The sequence below is a fragment of the Salvia splendens genome, chromosome 21 (genome assembly GCF_004379255.2).
Source record: "Salvia splendens isolate huo1 chromosome 21, SspV2, whole genome shotgun sequence".
NCBI classification, from domain to species: Eukaryota; Viridiplantae; Streptophyta; class Magnoliopsida; order Lamiales; family Lamiaceae; genus Salvia; species Salvia splendens.
The window spans coordinates 21762562-21778795 of record NC_056052.1 but is presented as its reverse complement, the minus strand read 5'-3'; the positions used below and the strand labels follow the sequence as shown (position 1 = coordinate 21778795).

Here is a 16234-nt window from a genome sequence, read left to right as displayed (position 1 = left end):
CCGTTTTAGCACGTACACGGATCAGTATGAGACCATGCTGGCGCTTTTTCTACCCGAACACTCCGGAACTTCCCTACTGGCCAGAACACTTATCCTGCACACTTTGAGCAACTGCTTTGCAAATATAATCATTTAAACCTGTCATACTGACCAGTAACCGAGGCCTAGAATACGACTTATCATTGCTGTACGAAAAAATTGAAAATTTTCAAAAAAAAATTTGAATTTTGACATCGGAACATATGCAAGTGTGATCTCGTTATAATCCTTATGAAATTATCTTTAATTTGATATATGTTATGCGAAAAAATAATTTAAATCGATAAAGTTATATGCGTTTTAAAGTTATATGATATTTTTCAAAAGTTAGTTACAACTAATTTGTTGTAAATTGACCTTAATACTATTATTGACATTTTTCGTTGATCGTATTGACATTTCAGGACTGATGATCTAGGCCCTTGGTTTGAATATCTAAGGGCTATTATTCAATTATAATTAGCAATTAAGTATTGAGTTAGCAATATACGGCTAGTCTCTGCACAGCGGTATATATATATTATTGCCATGATGCCTTTGATAGTCGAAATGAAATTTTACTCACCCATATTCGAAAAATAGCTAAACTTCATTAATCAGAATTCGCTCTATTTAAGCTCAAATATATTATTATTGTCATGATGCCTCTGATAGTCGAAATGAAATTTACTCACCCATATTCGAAAAATAGCTAAACTTCATTAATCAGAATTCGCTCTATTTAAGCTCAAAATTCGCATATATTTAATGGTATATACTTTAGTTTATACAATATCCTGGAAATTTTGGATCCGCAAAAGGATTTATTTTGGTTTAATTAAATGAAAAAATAGCCACGAAAAATAACACACACAAAAAAAGATTAAGATAATGTCTTCCTCTGCCACCAGACCTTCCTCCTTTACACTCTTCACCATCTCCGCCCCTTTTCCACCGCAGCCACCGCCGCTCCTGCTCTTCAAAACTCCCACCACATTCTTCACGCCCCTCCACCACCGCGCCAAAACCCCCATCTCCATCAATTCCATCGACGTCTCCAAAGAAGACAAGCAAGACCAAGACCTGCCGATTCCGTCGGAGGACGAGGAGCCGGAGCCGGAGCCGGAGTCAAATCTCGATTCTCGGCGATTGGAGGAGAAATTCGCGGTCGTGAACACCGGAATCTACGAATGCAGATCCTGCGGGTATAAATACAACGAGACCGCCGGAGACCCGTCGTACCCGATTCCGCCGGGATTTCCATTCGATAAGCTTCCCGACGATTGGAGGTGCCCGACCTGTGGCGCGTCGCAGAGCTTCTTCGAGAGTAAGAGAATGGAGATTGCGGGTTTCGAGCAGAATCAGCAGTTCGGATTAGGTGCCAACACGCTCACGTCTGGTCAGAAACTTCTGCTCATCTATGGTGGTTTGCTTTTAGGGTTTGCTCTGTTCTTATCGGGATACTTTCTCCAATGATCCGTCGCCTCTTTTTGGTGTATGCTTGTTTGTTGTCTATGGAAGTGTAATCTGTATATCGAATTTAATTTTTGAAGTCATACGTAATGTATATCAATTGGAATTTGGGAATGCCTGTTTTGTGTTTGCTTTAATGCTGCTGAGATCAAGTTAGATTTTTTGTCACTGTTATGTTGCTGGAGGTGGTATTTGGTAATGAGGATTTTGAGAGAGTGATTTTAAGTGAAAATCGGAGTCATGGAAAGGTGCTGCTCTTGTGACCCATACTCCAATTTAGGTCAAGTCAGATTTATGCTGCTAGAGATAGTACTGTATTTGGTTAAGAAGTGAAGAGTTTTGGGCATGTTTGAATTGTAGTCCAATTGAGGCCAAGTTAGATTTTTGCTTACTATAATTATGGTAGAGATATTGTTAGGTAATGAGTATGTTAAAAGAGTAGTGTAGTTTTTGGCGAAAATGGAGTTTTGGACATGGGAATGCTTTCCATATTCTGTGGCAGCTTTCGTGTTAAGTGGCCGTTATCTTGACTGTTGTTGTTTGGAACTCAAGGAGAAGCCTAGTTCAGCTGTTTCTATAGGATCCTGAGAAAGTTGTATGTGAATCAGAAGATTACAGTGAGTTTAGCCTTGATTTGAGGTCCTCTCTTTTAGTTAAATATGTGGAGTTTAGGAGTGTAAAACTAACTGCAGATGAGGATTGGTCTCTGAGGTAGTGTGTAGTAAGAAACTCATGAATTTCGAGAGCTTCATCATTCAATAGTTAGAGCATCCACAATAGCACGGACTAACCAATAGCCTAGCACTAGGACTAACCAAAAACACCTCCTGCCACGTCACTAGGACTAACCACAACACTGCCACATTACTAGGACTAACCACAGTACAATAATAGCCTAGCACTAGGACTAGCTAACGCCCTAACTAATAAAACAAATTCACAAATAGCGTTAGCCGGTCGCTCGTCCGTCGCGTCACCGCAATAGCAGACGAGCGGACAGACAAGCGATGGGCTAACGCCCTCCCACCGCGGATGAACACTCGTCCGTCGCCCGTTGGCCGGCTCCAATAGTGGACGAACGTGACGGACGGGCCGCTAGCCGGTCGTCCGTCCGTTCGTCCACTATTGTGGATGCTCTTATTGTCTTCTTCAGTTAGGCTCTATTTCCTAACTAGGCGGCGTGTCTTTGAGCTTTGCCTCTTTGTTTTAATGGAACATCCATCTCAATGGGAATCGTAGTTGCTAGTTGCCACTCCACTTTCTTCCTTTCAAGCTCATATTTGGGAAAATCATTTTTTTTCCGTAGGATTCATATACTCCTCTTTTTTTAATGGTGAAACTTAAAACTTTTTTAGGATTTGTAGTGCATGTTTAACTACTACATTAGAGCATCCCCAACCCGGGTTGGCTAAGAGACGAGATGGCTAAGAGACCGGGTTGGGAGTCTCCCCCAGCTCCATAATATCTGGCCGGGGGAGGCGAGCTTGGATTGGGCTGTGAATCGTTTATCACGGTTTTTTTAAATCAAAATAATTTGAAAAAAATACCAAAATTAATAAACCCAATTTCCCAAATTCAAAAAACCAATTTTAATTAAAAAATATATTTTACAAAAAAATTATTTAAAAAAAAAGTAGCCGTTAATTATGTTTTTTAAATTTTTAGGATTTTAACTTTAAATTTTCACATTTTATTTAATGCTTTTTAAATAAAATATTTTTTTTATTGAAGAAATAAAATAGATGAGATGGTTTGGAGATGCAGTGTTGCATTGCTATCTCTTTATGAAGAGATAGAGTAAAAGTGGTATGAGGCCATAAATAGTGTAGAGATTAGATGAATTGATGATTAAACGGAGATATTGCTATCTCTTGACGAAGAGATAGAGTAAAAGTGGTATGGGGCCATACATAGGGTAGAGATTAGATGAATTGGTTATTAAACGGAGATAGGGCTAGGGATGCTCTTAGTGTTTGTAATTTTTTGTGAACTTCTTAGAAGTTTATCATTAATTGGAAGTTTATCATTAATTGACATCTAAGGTGGGAAAATTTATCCCACACTTGGAGACTTGTATAAAAAAAATTTCCCTTCACAAATCTCAGACTTGTATAAAATTTTAGTTGAATACTTGTATGTACCTGACCTGATACCGTCTAGTTAGTAATACAAGAAATTATTTGTCAATATTATGTTTTATTTTACAATGATTCGTCAATTGATTAAGCCAAATCATTTGAAATTGGAATTACATTTTAATAACTCCATGTATTATTCCCAATTTCCCACACATCGAAAAGTGATTATATAATCTATCTCAGCCCAATATCTTATTCTATTATCCTGTATGAAAGGTAGTGTAGCTATCCTTGTCGGCCCAAGAATACACCCACTCTCAGCATTCGAAGCTTTTCCTAACCCCGTGTGTTATTTTGGTCGTACTCCTCCCTCAGTCTACAAAAAATTCTTGGACTACACAGATTTTAATAAGAAATTAATAAAATAAAAGAAAAAAAGAAAAAAAATTAAGAGAGATGTGAAGAAAAAGCAGATAACGTATGAGAGAGGAGAAATAATGGGTAAAGTTCTATTTGTAGAAATGAGACTATTTTTTTTTGCATATTCTAAAATGGCAAAATGAGATTATTTTTCGTGAACGGATGTAGTACAATTTTACTTTGAATAATCTAATAGAACTGTGCTTGGTGTGAAATATTATTAATAATTTTTAAATGTATTAGCTTCTTTACATAATGAATTAGTTCTTTGTATTTTTTTTTTGCACGATAAATATTTTAATAAATTGTCCTTACTGGATAACTATTGATTTGTATATTGAAAACTTTATACTCCCTCCGTCCGGCATTAGGAGTCCCGGTTAGACATTTTCATAAAAAGTTAAATAAAAATATTATAAAATAAAACACTAAAAAGCACAAGTAAAAACACATCCAAAGAATAAAGCAAATAATAATGCAAATGGGTCTCACATTCCATTATCACACACTTCAATTATTACACACTCAAACATTTCTTAAAACCCGCACCCAACTCAAACGGGATTCCTAATGCCGGACGGAGGGAGTACAATTTTCGGCGGAAAGTATCTTTTGTGCACAAATAATTGATGTAAATTTTCTAATGTATGTAATCTGTGTTTTACTTTTTTAATTTATTATTTTCCATATTTAAGATATAAATACCAATTAATTAATTAAAGTATGTTATTTGATTTTAACTAAGTATATTTTTTCTAGAGCTGTCTAGTTCGAAATCTTTATTCGTTATTCTAGAATAAATTCCAAACGGACGGGTTTCTGAATAATAAAACTTTTTTCGAACCCCTCTTGAGGATATTATCAAACTGGACTCACCCAACACACGATTCAGTACAATAACAATACTAGCACCTCTGGAGATTGATCACTACTACTAAAAATATCAAGATTTTTGGATTACAAAACCGCACCATTTGATAAATCAAAGTAGAGCATAATAAATATCGTATGCTCAATGTTATGTTATCAATGATTAAGAAATACAATCAATAAGACCTCGTCTTTCAACAAATAGCAAGAAAGACTTTTTCAACTGTTAGATCATTCAGTGATATATCACACCAGTGTCGTTTATTTCCTAAGGTAAGGAAACATGCGGACTGACACTACAAGCTTTCACGATAGGTAGTCGAAGCCTATCTAGGTTGTGAAATTACGTACATTTCTCTTATACAAATAACTTACTGTGTCACCTTCTGTGAACGTCATTCATGACCAGTCTACCATGCAGAAGAATTAGATTTGTTTGCTTCATATATATTTAAATGTTCGAGAGACATCTTATAAATGCATAAGTAAACATCAATGCGATAAAATTACTTCTTCTCGCCTTGGGTTAAAGTGGACTGTAGAGTTTATTGTATAAAAACAACTCTATCCGTGCAACATGCTCGAAATATATTTTTCAGTATACCAATTCTATCATTTTCCTCTGCTACTCCAACATTTTTAGTTTTAGTCCCAAAATCTGTAATAAGGCAACTCCAAAATTAGCCCCAGCTTATTTTACCATTTTTCAATATTTATTCTTTTCATTTTTGATTTAGAATCAAATAACATAGATTAAAATATTACTCCCTCCATCCACCATTAGGAGTCTCATTTATTGGCGGCACGAGTTTTAAGAAATGTTAAGAAAAGTGAGTGGAAAAAAGTTAGTGGAATAAGGGTCTCACTTATATATATTAGTTTTAAATGAAATGTGAGTGAAATGAGTTAGTGGAAGGTGGGACCCTAGTACCATTTATGAAAAAAGTGAACCGAGACTCCTATTCGCGGACAGACTAAAATGGAAAAACGGAACTCCTATTCGCGGACGGAGGGAGTAATATTTATAAAAAACACTAAAATAATAGTATTTTTATTAGATTAAAATTACTGCATTAAACTTTAACTGTTACGCACCTGATAAATGGAATAGAATGGATGTATTTAGAGATTGAATAATGTATTAACATTTATAAAAAAAAATGAATTGAATTATGTCACATTTTAACAATAAGGCCCGAGAAAACAATAACCGCAGCTATATTCCTCCGGCTCCAGCGGCTACAAAAAACCAGACCCTGCAATAAGGCTGGAATTTTCAGCCTTACACTTAAATTTTGTGATTCGAATCCGAACATAAGGTTCATGTGGCCTGTCTAACATGAGAGTAGCAAAAAAAGTTGGCATAAATCATCTTGCAACAATTATGTACCGTTTTTAATAGCTACAAAACACACTCATAATCCAATTTCATTTTAATTAGTAGTACTTTTTTGTTTTTTATATTAAGATTGAAAATACCTCTTAAAAAATATGTTTAATAATTATTTTTTGTAATATTCCTTAATGCTTCCAAAGTAAGGCCAGTGTAAGGTAACTACTGTACTGTGTCATGAATAAAGATGCCATTATAAATCGCAGATGGGTGCCGTTGACATTTGTGATTACTTATGTTTTGAGGTCAAATTTGTTGATGGTATCATTATTATACTATAGAATTTACTAAAGTGATAAATCATTATTCAACCACACATACATGACATGTCACGTGATTCAGATTCACGAAATTAGTCCCGGAATCAAATCATTTCGTAAAACTCAATATATTGAGTTGGATTTAGTAAGATTTTTTATTTTATTTTGCACAAGCTAGATCTATCGAAAATAGTTGGATTTATTTTCTATTTTTGACTTTGATATTTGAATTTAACCCACCTTGAATGTCCCTAAAGGCACATGGGTACGAAACTATGATGTAAACATACCGATATGAATTGCTTGTGACACAAATGAAATAGTATAGCATAAATCTCGATGGATAATCACTACCGTTGGAAAGTTAAAAAAAAAAAAAGAGTTGGTAAAGAAAGCAATAAGTGAGGAAGAAATATTGCACATGAATTAATGAATGCTGTCTACATTTGAATGAAGCTATGTTGTGACCCAACCTAAAAACAACAATGATGATTGTACTTGATTTCCAAATGTAATTAACGATTATCCTTTACTCAATCATTACTTGCATTAGCATCCCCTTACCCTTAATCATCATTCCAATTGTAAATAAATGTACAACGGATATTTCTCCATTTTCCCTATGTTTATGTTGTGCTAATTATAGTTAACACCTTTTTGCCATAAAGAGGATGAAGAGACGCTTCTTTTATGTTTATTGTTTTAGTCAAACACATGTCATTTAAAATTCACTTTGTTAGTAAAAAAACTTGTTTTGCTATTTACTAGTAGTACTACTATAAGCCACCGGTTGTGACATGAATAAATTATGAATGTATTTTTTCAATAGAAGGTATCTCATGCCCATGGTAAGAACAACTACAAGACAAAATTTCTTGTCAGATTTAACACCAGTAGAATCGTTTAAATGATGTGTGACAATATGTAATAAATAGAAAAATTATTAAAACTTTGGACCGTGTGCCATGAGTCAGATGATTTAAGGAGAGTTAGATGATTTCCTATTTTCCAATCCTCAAACCTCCCATCTATTGAATAAAGAAGAAGAGTATTACACTAATTGAGCTACAATTGCCCTTCAATTCTTCGTTCACATTTCAAATTCATACCCTAATTGAGCTACATTGCCCGTCAATTTATCGTTCGCATTTCAATTTCAACGCTTCCTTCGTTACATAATAAATATCATACTTGAGTGATGACGTAAGATTTTAGAAGATATTTTTTCATGTATAATAAGGGGAAAGAAAAATATTTTTTTATAGAGAGAATTTTTTTTTATATAATGTGATATTTTTTATGGAATAAATTTAAAAAAAGTGTGACATGTATTTCAGAATAGGGGAAGTATCTTCCTATAAAAACATTAATATAGTTAGATCTAGATCTATATAGCATAGTATTAATAATTATAATTATGTTTTCATAATGCACGAACAAACTCGCAACGGAGTTATTTAAAATTAAAATATACTGATATTTTATTTTATTTTGTTTATTTTTTTATTTACTAGAATGATAATGCGACATTCACATTCCTCTCTTCAAAACCCAAGACAAGAACAAGAACCCCCACATTCATCTGCCGCAATTCCACCAGAAGCGATGCCATGTTTCTGCACCAAAAACTATTAAACAAATATGCACGAAACATCGACTAAGTTGTTGGTGGAAAGCAGATGATATGATTGAGTTAGTTCGAATATGAAAGAATTACTGCGTTGGAAAAGGTGAAGTGGGGTGCGTCGTGGGCTCTGTTTTTTTTCAGTTTCTCTTTAAGATTAAAGCAACTCCCAACATCCATCGATCTACTCTTCACGTTTCATGTCTCAGTGGGGCTTCCATCTTCAACTCTCCACTCCCTTCTGCTTTTATTTCTAATCAAAACCCATTTGTCTTCCAGCCACCAGATTTCATATGGCTTCTCTCACAAAACTCCAGATTTTGTTTCTTTGCCTCTGTGTTTTTCTTGCCCCATCATTTTCTTCCAAGGTAATGATACCTTTTTTTGTGTAGTTATGGAATTGCTTCTGATTTTGATGGATAAAAATGGTGTCTTTTGTTGTTTAGTTGTATGTGGTGTACATGGGCAGCGGAGGTGGTGATGGCCCAGATGAGATTTTGAGGCAGCACCACCAAATTCTTAATGATCTTCATAGGGGGAGGTTGGTTACTTCTTCACCCTCTCATTACTTCTGCATTTAGTGCCTCACTGTGTTTGTCCTCATCAATTGATTGCTTTGTATGTGTGTGTGTTAATGCAGTGTGGAAGAGGCCAAGGCTTCTCATGTGTATAGTTATAAGCATGCTTTCAGAGGCTTTGCAGCCAGGTTGACTGAGGAGCAAGCTTCTCAAGTTGCAGGCAAGTACTTGATTCTGCTTAAATGCTAGTACTCATGATTAAGATCAACCTAATAGAGTGACTGATTTATTGAAATTGTACTTTTCTCAAATTTAAAGCCTATGTCCTACTAATAGTGTTGGTGTGGTTGGGATTAATTAATGAAACTCAGAAATGCCGGGAGTTGTGTCGGTTTTCCCCAACACTAGGAGGAGCCTCCACACCACTCATTCTTGGGATTTCATGGGCCTCCTTGGGGAAGAAACTATGGAGGTTCCTGGTTATTCCACTAAGAACCAAGTTAATGTCATCATTGGTTTCATTGATACAGGTAACATTATCATTCGCTTCATCCACAAATTTCGAATTCCACAAGATTTTGGTTATCTTCTTATGGCCTTTTTGCACAAGTTTATAGTACACTGCAAGACTATTTTTGATGTCTTCATTTTGCTGATTTTGGTTATGTTATTAGTGCCTTTACTTGCTTTTCTGATGTTGGCAACAAAAAACTGGATATATAGTTTTTCATTTTAGAAAACGAAGGCGCTATACATGATTGAATTCTTGATTCCTTGTCCCCCTTTCCACTCGAATAATAGAACTTGGCATTCATGTAAAGAGGCTTATTACAGGTATTTGGCCGGAGTCCCCTAGTTTTAGTGATGCAGGCATGCCCCCTGTGCCGGCTGGATGGAAGGGACGTTGCCAGCCAGGGGAAGAATTCAACTCTTCCACGTGCAACAGGTTGAATACATCGTGCAATCATTATTTATTTTCACTGTTCATTGTACTGAAGTGTATGTGATAATATGCCTTCCTTGTAGGAAAGTGATTGGTGCAAGATACTACCTGAATGGCTATCAAGCGGAAGAAGAGCAGGAGAAGATAGTATCGTACAGATCTGCAAGGGACAGTGTTGGACACGGGAGTCATACCTCGTCAATTGCAGCAGGTCGATTTGTTGATAACATGAACTACAACGGGTTGGCAGCGGGTGGAGCCAGAGGGGGTGTTCCGATGGCTAGGGTTGCTGTATACAAGACCTGTTGGAGGTCTGCTTGCTATGACGTCGACTTGTTGGCTGCATTTGATGATGCCATTAGGGACGGGGTGAATATCATATCCCTATCTTTGGGCGGTGATTCTCCACAGGGAGATTATTTCAGTGATGCCATTTCCATCGGGGCCTTTCATGCTGTCAGCCGTGGAGTGGTGGTGGTTGCTTCAGCCGGAAATGAAGGGACTCCGGGGTCTGTAACGAATCTTGCTCCTTGGATCATCACTGTGGGAGCTAGTTCCACAGACAGAGACTTCACATCCGATATTGTTCTTGGAAATGGAGCTCATTTTTCGGTAAATCACAATCTCCTGAATTCCAAGTGCTGTCGAGTAAATCATTCAATCCTAAACAAGTCCTTTTGTTCAACAGGGTGAGAGTCTAAGTGTTTCAAAGATGCATGCCTCAGCTAGTATCATATCCGCTGCTGAAGCTTACGGAGGATACTTCACTCCTTACCAATCCAGGTGAAGCAGAAAGGTAGTTTGTTGTGAGTACGTTCAGCATATCTATTTTCCACGTAGAATCTCAAGTTGCTTTAGTCTTTCGTGTTCATACCAGTTACTGTTTGGAGAGTTCCTTGAATATCACGAAGGTGAAAGGTAAAGTTCTGGTTTGTCGTCATGCTGGGAGCTCCACAGAGTCGAAGCTTGCAAAAGGCACTGTAGTGAAAGATGCCGGTGGAGTTGGAATGATCCTCATTGATGAAGCTGATAAAGATGTCGCCATTCCTTTTGCAATCCCAGCAGCCATTGTTGGAAATAGAGTTGGATATAGGATCTTATCTTACATAAAAAATTCAAGGTTTGCTCTCTCTCTCTCCCTCTCTCTCTCTGTCTCTAACTACAACCTCCTTTCTAACTCACTTATTTTTGTAACAGGAAACCTACATCAACAATTATGTCTGCCAAGACTATTATAGGATCTCGATCTGCACCTCAAGTTGCTCCATTTTCTTCAAAGGGTCCGAACGCGTTGACTCCTGAAATCCTTAAGGTGAAATGATGGATTCTTTTGCTTCATTTTTGGCTGCCTCTTTTTGTTACTTGTCTAGTATTTGGTCATAACAGGCTCGTTTTTGGCCTATTTGATGAATTTGTAGCCCGATGTTCTAGCTCCGGGACTCAATATCCTGGCTGCCTGGTCTCCAGCAACCGCAAATATGAACTTCAACATACTCTCTGGAACTTCCATGGCTTGCCCTCATGTAACAGGAATCGTAGCCTTGATAAAGTCCGTGCACCAATCTTGGTCTCCTTCTGCCCTCAAGTCTGCTATTATGACAACTGGTAAAAAACACTAGAGTTTCCATTTTGCTAAAATTTGGTATGACGTCGCTCAGTGCCTGCACTATAAGCACGTTCTTGGATTAAAGAACGTAACTTTCAACTTTTTTATGCAGCTACTACATGGAACAAGCACCGGAAACCCATTAGGGCAGGCCCAGATGGCCGGAAGGCGAATCCATTTGACCTGGGGTCGGGCTTTGTGAGGCCAAAGCAAGTCCTCGATCCTGGTCTGGTATATGATGCAACACCCTCTGACTACGAAGCTTTCCTCTGCTCGATTGGCTACAGCGACAGGAAACTGCAGCTGATCACAGGAGACAACAGGACTTGCAGTAGTAAAGTATCAACATCGGCCCTCAACTATCCTTCCATCACGGTCCCGGATTTGAAAAGCTCGTTTTCAGTGATCCGGACAGTGACAAATGTTGGGAGGCCGCGGAGTGTCTACAAAGTAGTGGTGTATCCCCCAACCGGTGTCAATGTTACTGTGGTGCCTAAGAGGCTGGTATTTTACAGGTACGGCCAAAAGATTAGCTTCACCGTTAAATTCGAGACGACTGCTCCAACCAGAGACTATGTGTTCGGGTCGTTATCATGGAGGAGCAGGAGGTCGTGGGTGACCACGCCATTGGTAGTCCGTGCCTTGAGTTCGAGGTCGGGTTTACAGATGTAGGCTGCGCGCTCGGGTTGGATATGAAGGTGAAGAAGGTGTAGAGCCAAATGGAGTTGAAGATTAAAATTTTGGTTTGCAACATTTGATTCGTCAATAGGGTTGTTTAGAACTAGGAAAAGAGTAGGATATTCATTGCAGCCACTTCTTGTATTACAAATGTTGTTTGAAGTATTTATCTTATTTTTAGTAGTGATAATGTGTTGTCTCCTGTAACATTTCTGACTACTAAAGAGTATAGATAGAGATCACAAGATTGAATTCGAGAAAACACCATTTTTATATCCTTTTCAAAATTTTCACAACTCTAATAAATACACTCACTATTTTTAACAAAAATAAAATAGTAGTATTAACTTTGTGTTTTATAAAAAACCTTTTTTACAATATGTTTGCGAATTTGTAGAGATTGATGGTTTAATTTTCTGTTTCGAATTATGAGTGATAACTAACTTGATTTTAGGTCTTGACACAACATAAGGTTACAAATCTTGAAATGCGAGGCATGCTTTCAACACAAAAATCTCCCTTGGTCACATATTATAAGTTTTCTATTTTATGTCTTGTGAGAACAAAATAATCAAATTCAAAATTGATAGTGACTTCATTATTCCCCACACAACAAAACGAAGGAAGGATGTATTGAAGGAGGGCTGGCGAGCTGGATCTTTCCATAGGCGAAAGCGACTGTTGAGGTAGATGCGGTGGAGAGATTGGTGATGATGTGTGATCACGGTAGATCGAGTATTGAAGAACTACGAGTAAGCGATAAACGAGAACGAAGAACACACCGGAGTTTACGTGGTTCGGCCGTAAAATGACCTACATCCACGGAGGAGACGATCTACTGTATTCACTTAACAACAAGAAGAGAAATACAAAGAATTACAATCAATGATCACACTCAAATCACTCCACTCCAATTGAGAAAATCCTAACTCTCGGAACTCTCTAATGTGGAAGATGATCTCACAAAGATAGTGTGTTGTTGTAACTTTTTTAACTAACTATGCTATGCTAGGATCTTGTATATATACTCTCCCAGCTCCACGGTAGATGGCTCGGCTCACACACAAGCTTCACTTCTCATCCCAACCGTTTTAACTAACTCCACATAGTTAATTGCATGCAGGTCCCTGAGCTTTTATAACTTGTTCAATTAGCTCACACCATGCACTAACATGATGATATAGGAACTGGTTACCTGCAGAGCTTTAAAGTGGATTGATGAATTGTCTTCCTGAATAAATGTGTCATTGCCTCTAGCCGCATCGAAATCAGTGTAGCTTCCCGTGAACATTTTCAGCTTTTTGCCTTCCGCAACCACGACTGCCAAGCATATGACTAAAACGGCGGTGGCGGAGGACACCATATTGAGTTGGATTTCCGTTCCGGGTGTTTGTGTTTGGATCCTCTACTTCATTGGTCTCTTGAATTTGCTAGTTTTTTTTATCTGGTTTTGGAAAGTTGAAAGCAACATCAATTTTTAATCCTGAGTACTATAAAGTTGAAAAGTTGGTATATATAGAAAAATAATTCCGTAAATAACCAAGCAACAATTTTGTTTGGTTTCGGATTCTTACATCAACATCAGTAACGTGTTAAGTTCTTCACTAACAAAACAACATATATGTATTGCTAGTGAAGAACTTAATTACGCGTTTCTGATGTCGATGTAACAATACATATATGATGTTTCAAGTCACATGGCCACCGTGCAAATTTCAAGCAACCTAAATTGTCTTTTTCGCTCGCTAAACGAAGTTATATGGCCACCGCGCGAATTTTAAGTCTCTGATCATCTTTGGGCCTTTTTCGTGGATGGAGGGAGTGTGATATATGAGAATATTTTTACTATTATTGAGTTTACGTTGATTTATTACTTGTTATTCTCTTACGAAATCATCCTATTGCAATAAAAGAACTATAATACATTTATTATAATTCTCCTATTTCCACTATCAATATCCTTATTTGTAAGTTTTGTGTCTCATACTATATGTTTTGGTCTGCAACATTTGATTCGTGGATAGATTTGTTTTGAACTAGGAAAAGAGTAGGATATTTGTTGCAGCCTTTTCTTCTATTACAAATGTTGTTGGAAATATTTATCTCATTTTTAGCAGTGAGTATTTGGTGTTTAGTTCTGTCTTTGACATGATTTTAGAACGAAAATGATATTTTTATTATTATAAAACGGAAAATACTGCAGTCTAAAATATAAAGGATAGAGTAATTCATGATTTAGAAGCTCATCCCAGTTAGAGATGTTTATTTAACTTAATAATGTATGGCTATTCTTTACAAATTACTGGAAGCAACGAATAGTAAAATGAATAGAACAGGGATATTATTATAGAAATGTAATAAAATGCAAACTCTAAATATTGTAGAAATTCCAAATTATGATTTGGATTGTTAGTTAATATTAACAGATGACAAAATAATACAAAAAAAAGACATATATTGTATTGATTTTTTCTGTTGCTACTATTTGTCATATGATGACATTTTTGAACGATCCTGGTCATAATTGGAGTTTATACAATATATAAAATTTGCATTTTATCACTGCCTATTATATCTCCTTTCTACCATAAAGGAAATAGTACTAATATTATAAGTTGAATAATATTAAATCGAAAATAATTTTGAATTTATATCTGAATATAAAAATCTATCCATTGGCATTTTCACACAACCACAGGTTCAAAATATCTGTGTAGTTGAAATTCCGGCATGGCCGCCGCATTAGCCTCATCTTCTCTCCACTTATCAGCAGCTCGGCAGCTATTGAAGTCATCAGCTTTCGCTTATCCAAAGAAACAGAATTTGAAGGTTGGGGTTCGAGTGAGGGCCGCGTCAAAAGGGAAAGACGATAGCAGTGTGGAAGACCCTTCAATTCCTCAGTGGGCCCAGCCCGGTTCGGAAGAGCCTCCGCCGTGGGCCCGAGAAGAAGCCCAGAAAGAGAGCTCGGGCGTGGAGGTTCCCTTCTACGCTTACTTGATCGCATCCAGCATCACCGCCATTGCTGCGGTACTTTACTTACATTATTTCTTGCTTTGGAATTGAATCAAGATTGGGAATGGGGATTTTGAATTAGAATTTTATCCTGATTTGTACAGATTGGGTCTATTTTTGAGTACGTGAATGAGAAGCCAGTGTTTGGGGTATTGAGTTCGGACAGTGTATTGTATGCGCCTGTGCTGGGATTCTTTGTATTCACTGGCATCCCCACTTCGGTGAGTTCAATTTGATTTCAATTTTCAACATAAATGGTATAATAAATTATGAGGATTGGTTGATGATACAAATGCAGGCATTTCTTTGGTACAAATCTGTTGAAGCAGCTAATAAAGAGGCGGAGGAACAAGATCGGAGGGATGGATTTCTCTGATTTTACTTGTGTTTTCCATTATGCTCCTCATTTCTGGCTGGATGTATCATGTATATACCATAATATATGAATTTTGTTGTGCATTCGATCCATTCCCATCATTTTGATTTGCATTCACCCATCTCAAGATTTTGTGACTTGTCCTTGTTTTAACATTGTTGGTTGCTCTGTAAAATTCCTCAGTACGATAGATAGATAGATAGATAGATAGATAGATAGATAGATAGATAGATAGATATTACACGATTGATTTTGGGAAAACACCATTTTCATATACTTTCTTGCGATGATGTTAAGTTGTTAATTTTGCTAACTCGTCAATGTAGTGTATATAAAAATATCAATACGATGATATTGAAATGTCAACATAAACTTAGTTGATATTTTAATGTGATCGTATTAACATTTTTAATATATTGCATAATGTGCTGATTAGTTAAGTTAACAATTTAAGAAAAGCTAGTAGTATTACAGTACACCCCTTCTCACAATTGTATCCTAAATCAATAGATAAAAATTTAAAAATAAACACATATATTTTTACCAAAAATACGATAAATATTCACTTTGTGTTTTATAGAATAACAATTTTACAATATGTTTGCAGTTTGCAAATTCGTAGAGATTGATGGTTTTATTTTATGTTTCAAATTATGAGTGACAACCAATTTTTTTTTTCGATCCTGACACAACATAAGGTGAGAAGTAGAACTCTTAGGGACAAAAGGTGATTCGCTCACCCCAGGCGCCCCCATAACCCGGCCCGACATCGCTATGGAGGGGTTCAAACACGGTACCTCAGCGGCCCATTAGGTGGGAGGAACTTACACTGGTAACCAGCACACAAGGAGCCACCACAGTGGTGAAACTCCCACACTGCGGCTGCCAGCATTCGATCCTGTCTGCTTAGGGACAATCTACCACCCAGGAACCAACTGAGTTAAGCCCGTGCGGGCGTGAGAAGT

General features: G+C 36.9%; 3 protein-coding genes across 6 annotated transcripts; all 3 read left to right on the top strand.

Annotated features, from left to right (window-relative positions):
* Window positions 1–838: 838 nt before the first annotated feature.
* Window positions 839–1605, top strand: LOC121783583 (rubredoxin-like). The gene has a single exon (XM_042181698.1). The coding sequence runs from the start codon at window positions 910–912 to the stop codon at window positions 1492–1494; it is 585 nt and encodes a 194-aa protein (XP_042037632.1). The 5' UTR covers window positions 839–909; the 3' UTR covers window positions 1495–1605.
* Window positions 1606–8055: 6450 nt separating this feature from the next.
* Window positions 8056–12143, top strand: LOC121783738 (subtilisin-like serine-protease S). 3 transcript variants are annotated; one of them, XM_042181902.1, is made up of 12 exons: window positions 8056–8242; window positions 8416–8504; window positions 8583–8677; window positions 8777–8874; window positions 9026–9184; window positions 9489–9600; window positions 9681–10209; window positions 10286–10380; window positions 10475–10717; window positions 10795–10909; window positions 11016–11202; window positions 11316–12143. In XM_042181902.1, exons 2-12 carry the CDS (start codon window positions 8430–8432, stop codon window positions 11873–11875), a joined length of 2268 nt encoding a protein of 755 aa, XP_042037836.1. In that variant the 5' UTR covers window positions 8056–8242; window positions 8416–8429; the 3' UTR covers window positions 11876–12143. The 3 variants fall into 3 exon arrangements, with proteins under 3 accessions (XP_042037836.1, XP_042037837.1, XP_042037835.1); XM_042181903.1 differs by having other exon boundaries at window positions 8056–8252; XM_042181901.1 differs by having other exon boundaries at window positions 8056–8504.
* A 2421-nt stretch (window positions 12144–14564) lies between these two features.
* LOC121783640 lies at window positions 14565–15352 on the top strand. Of its 2 annotated transcripts, none has more exons than XM_042181777.1 (3): window positions 14565–14908; window positions 14998–15114; window positions 15223–15352. In XM_042181777.1, the coding sequence occupies exons 1-3, from the start codon at window positions 14612–14614 to the stop codon at window positions 15337–15339; spliced, it is 531 nt and encodes a 176-aa protein (XP_042037711.1). In that variant the 5' UTR covers window positions 14565–14611; the 3' UTR covers window positions 15340–15352. The 2 variants fall into 2 exon arrangements, with proteins under 2 accessions (XP_042037711.1, XP_042037712.1); XM_042181778.1 differs by having other exon boundaries at window positions 15192–15352.
* The last annotated feature ends 882 nt before the right edge of the window (window positions 15353–16234 follow it).

Coding starts and splice junctions, on each gene's coding strand:
- LOC121783583 (XM_042181698.1), top strand. CDS start 910: ATGTCTTCCTCTGCCACCAGACCTTCCTCCTTTACACTCTTCACCATC.
- LOC121783738 (XM_042181902.1), top strand. CDS start 8,430: ATGGCTTCTCTCACAAAACTCCAGATTTTGTTTCTTTGCCTCTGTGTT. Junction 10,210..10,285: donor GAAATGGAGCTCATTTTTCG/GTAAATCACAAT, acceptor TTTGTTCAACAG/GGTGAGAGTCTAAGTGTTTC. Junction 10,910..11,015: donor TGACTCCTGAAATCCTTAAG/GTGAAATGATGG, acceptor ATGAATTTGTAG/CCCGATGTTCTAGCTCCGGG.
- LOC121783640 (XM_042181777.1), top strand. CDS start 14,612: ATGGCCGCCGCATTAGCCTCATCTTCTCTCCACTTATCAGCAGCTCGG. Junction 14,909..14,997: donor GCATCACCGCCATTGCTGCG/GTACTTTACTTA, acceptor TGATTTGTACAG/ATTGGGTCTATTTTTGAGTA. Junction 15,115..15,222: donor TCACTGGCATCCCCACTTCG/GTGAGTTCAATT, acceptor CTGTTGAAGCAG/CTAATAAAGAGGCGGAGGAA.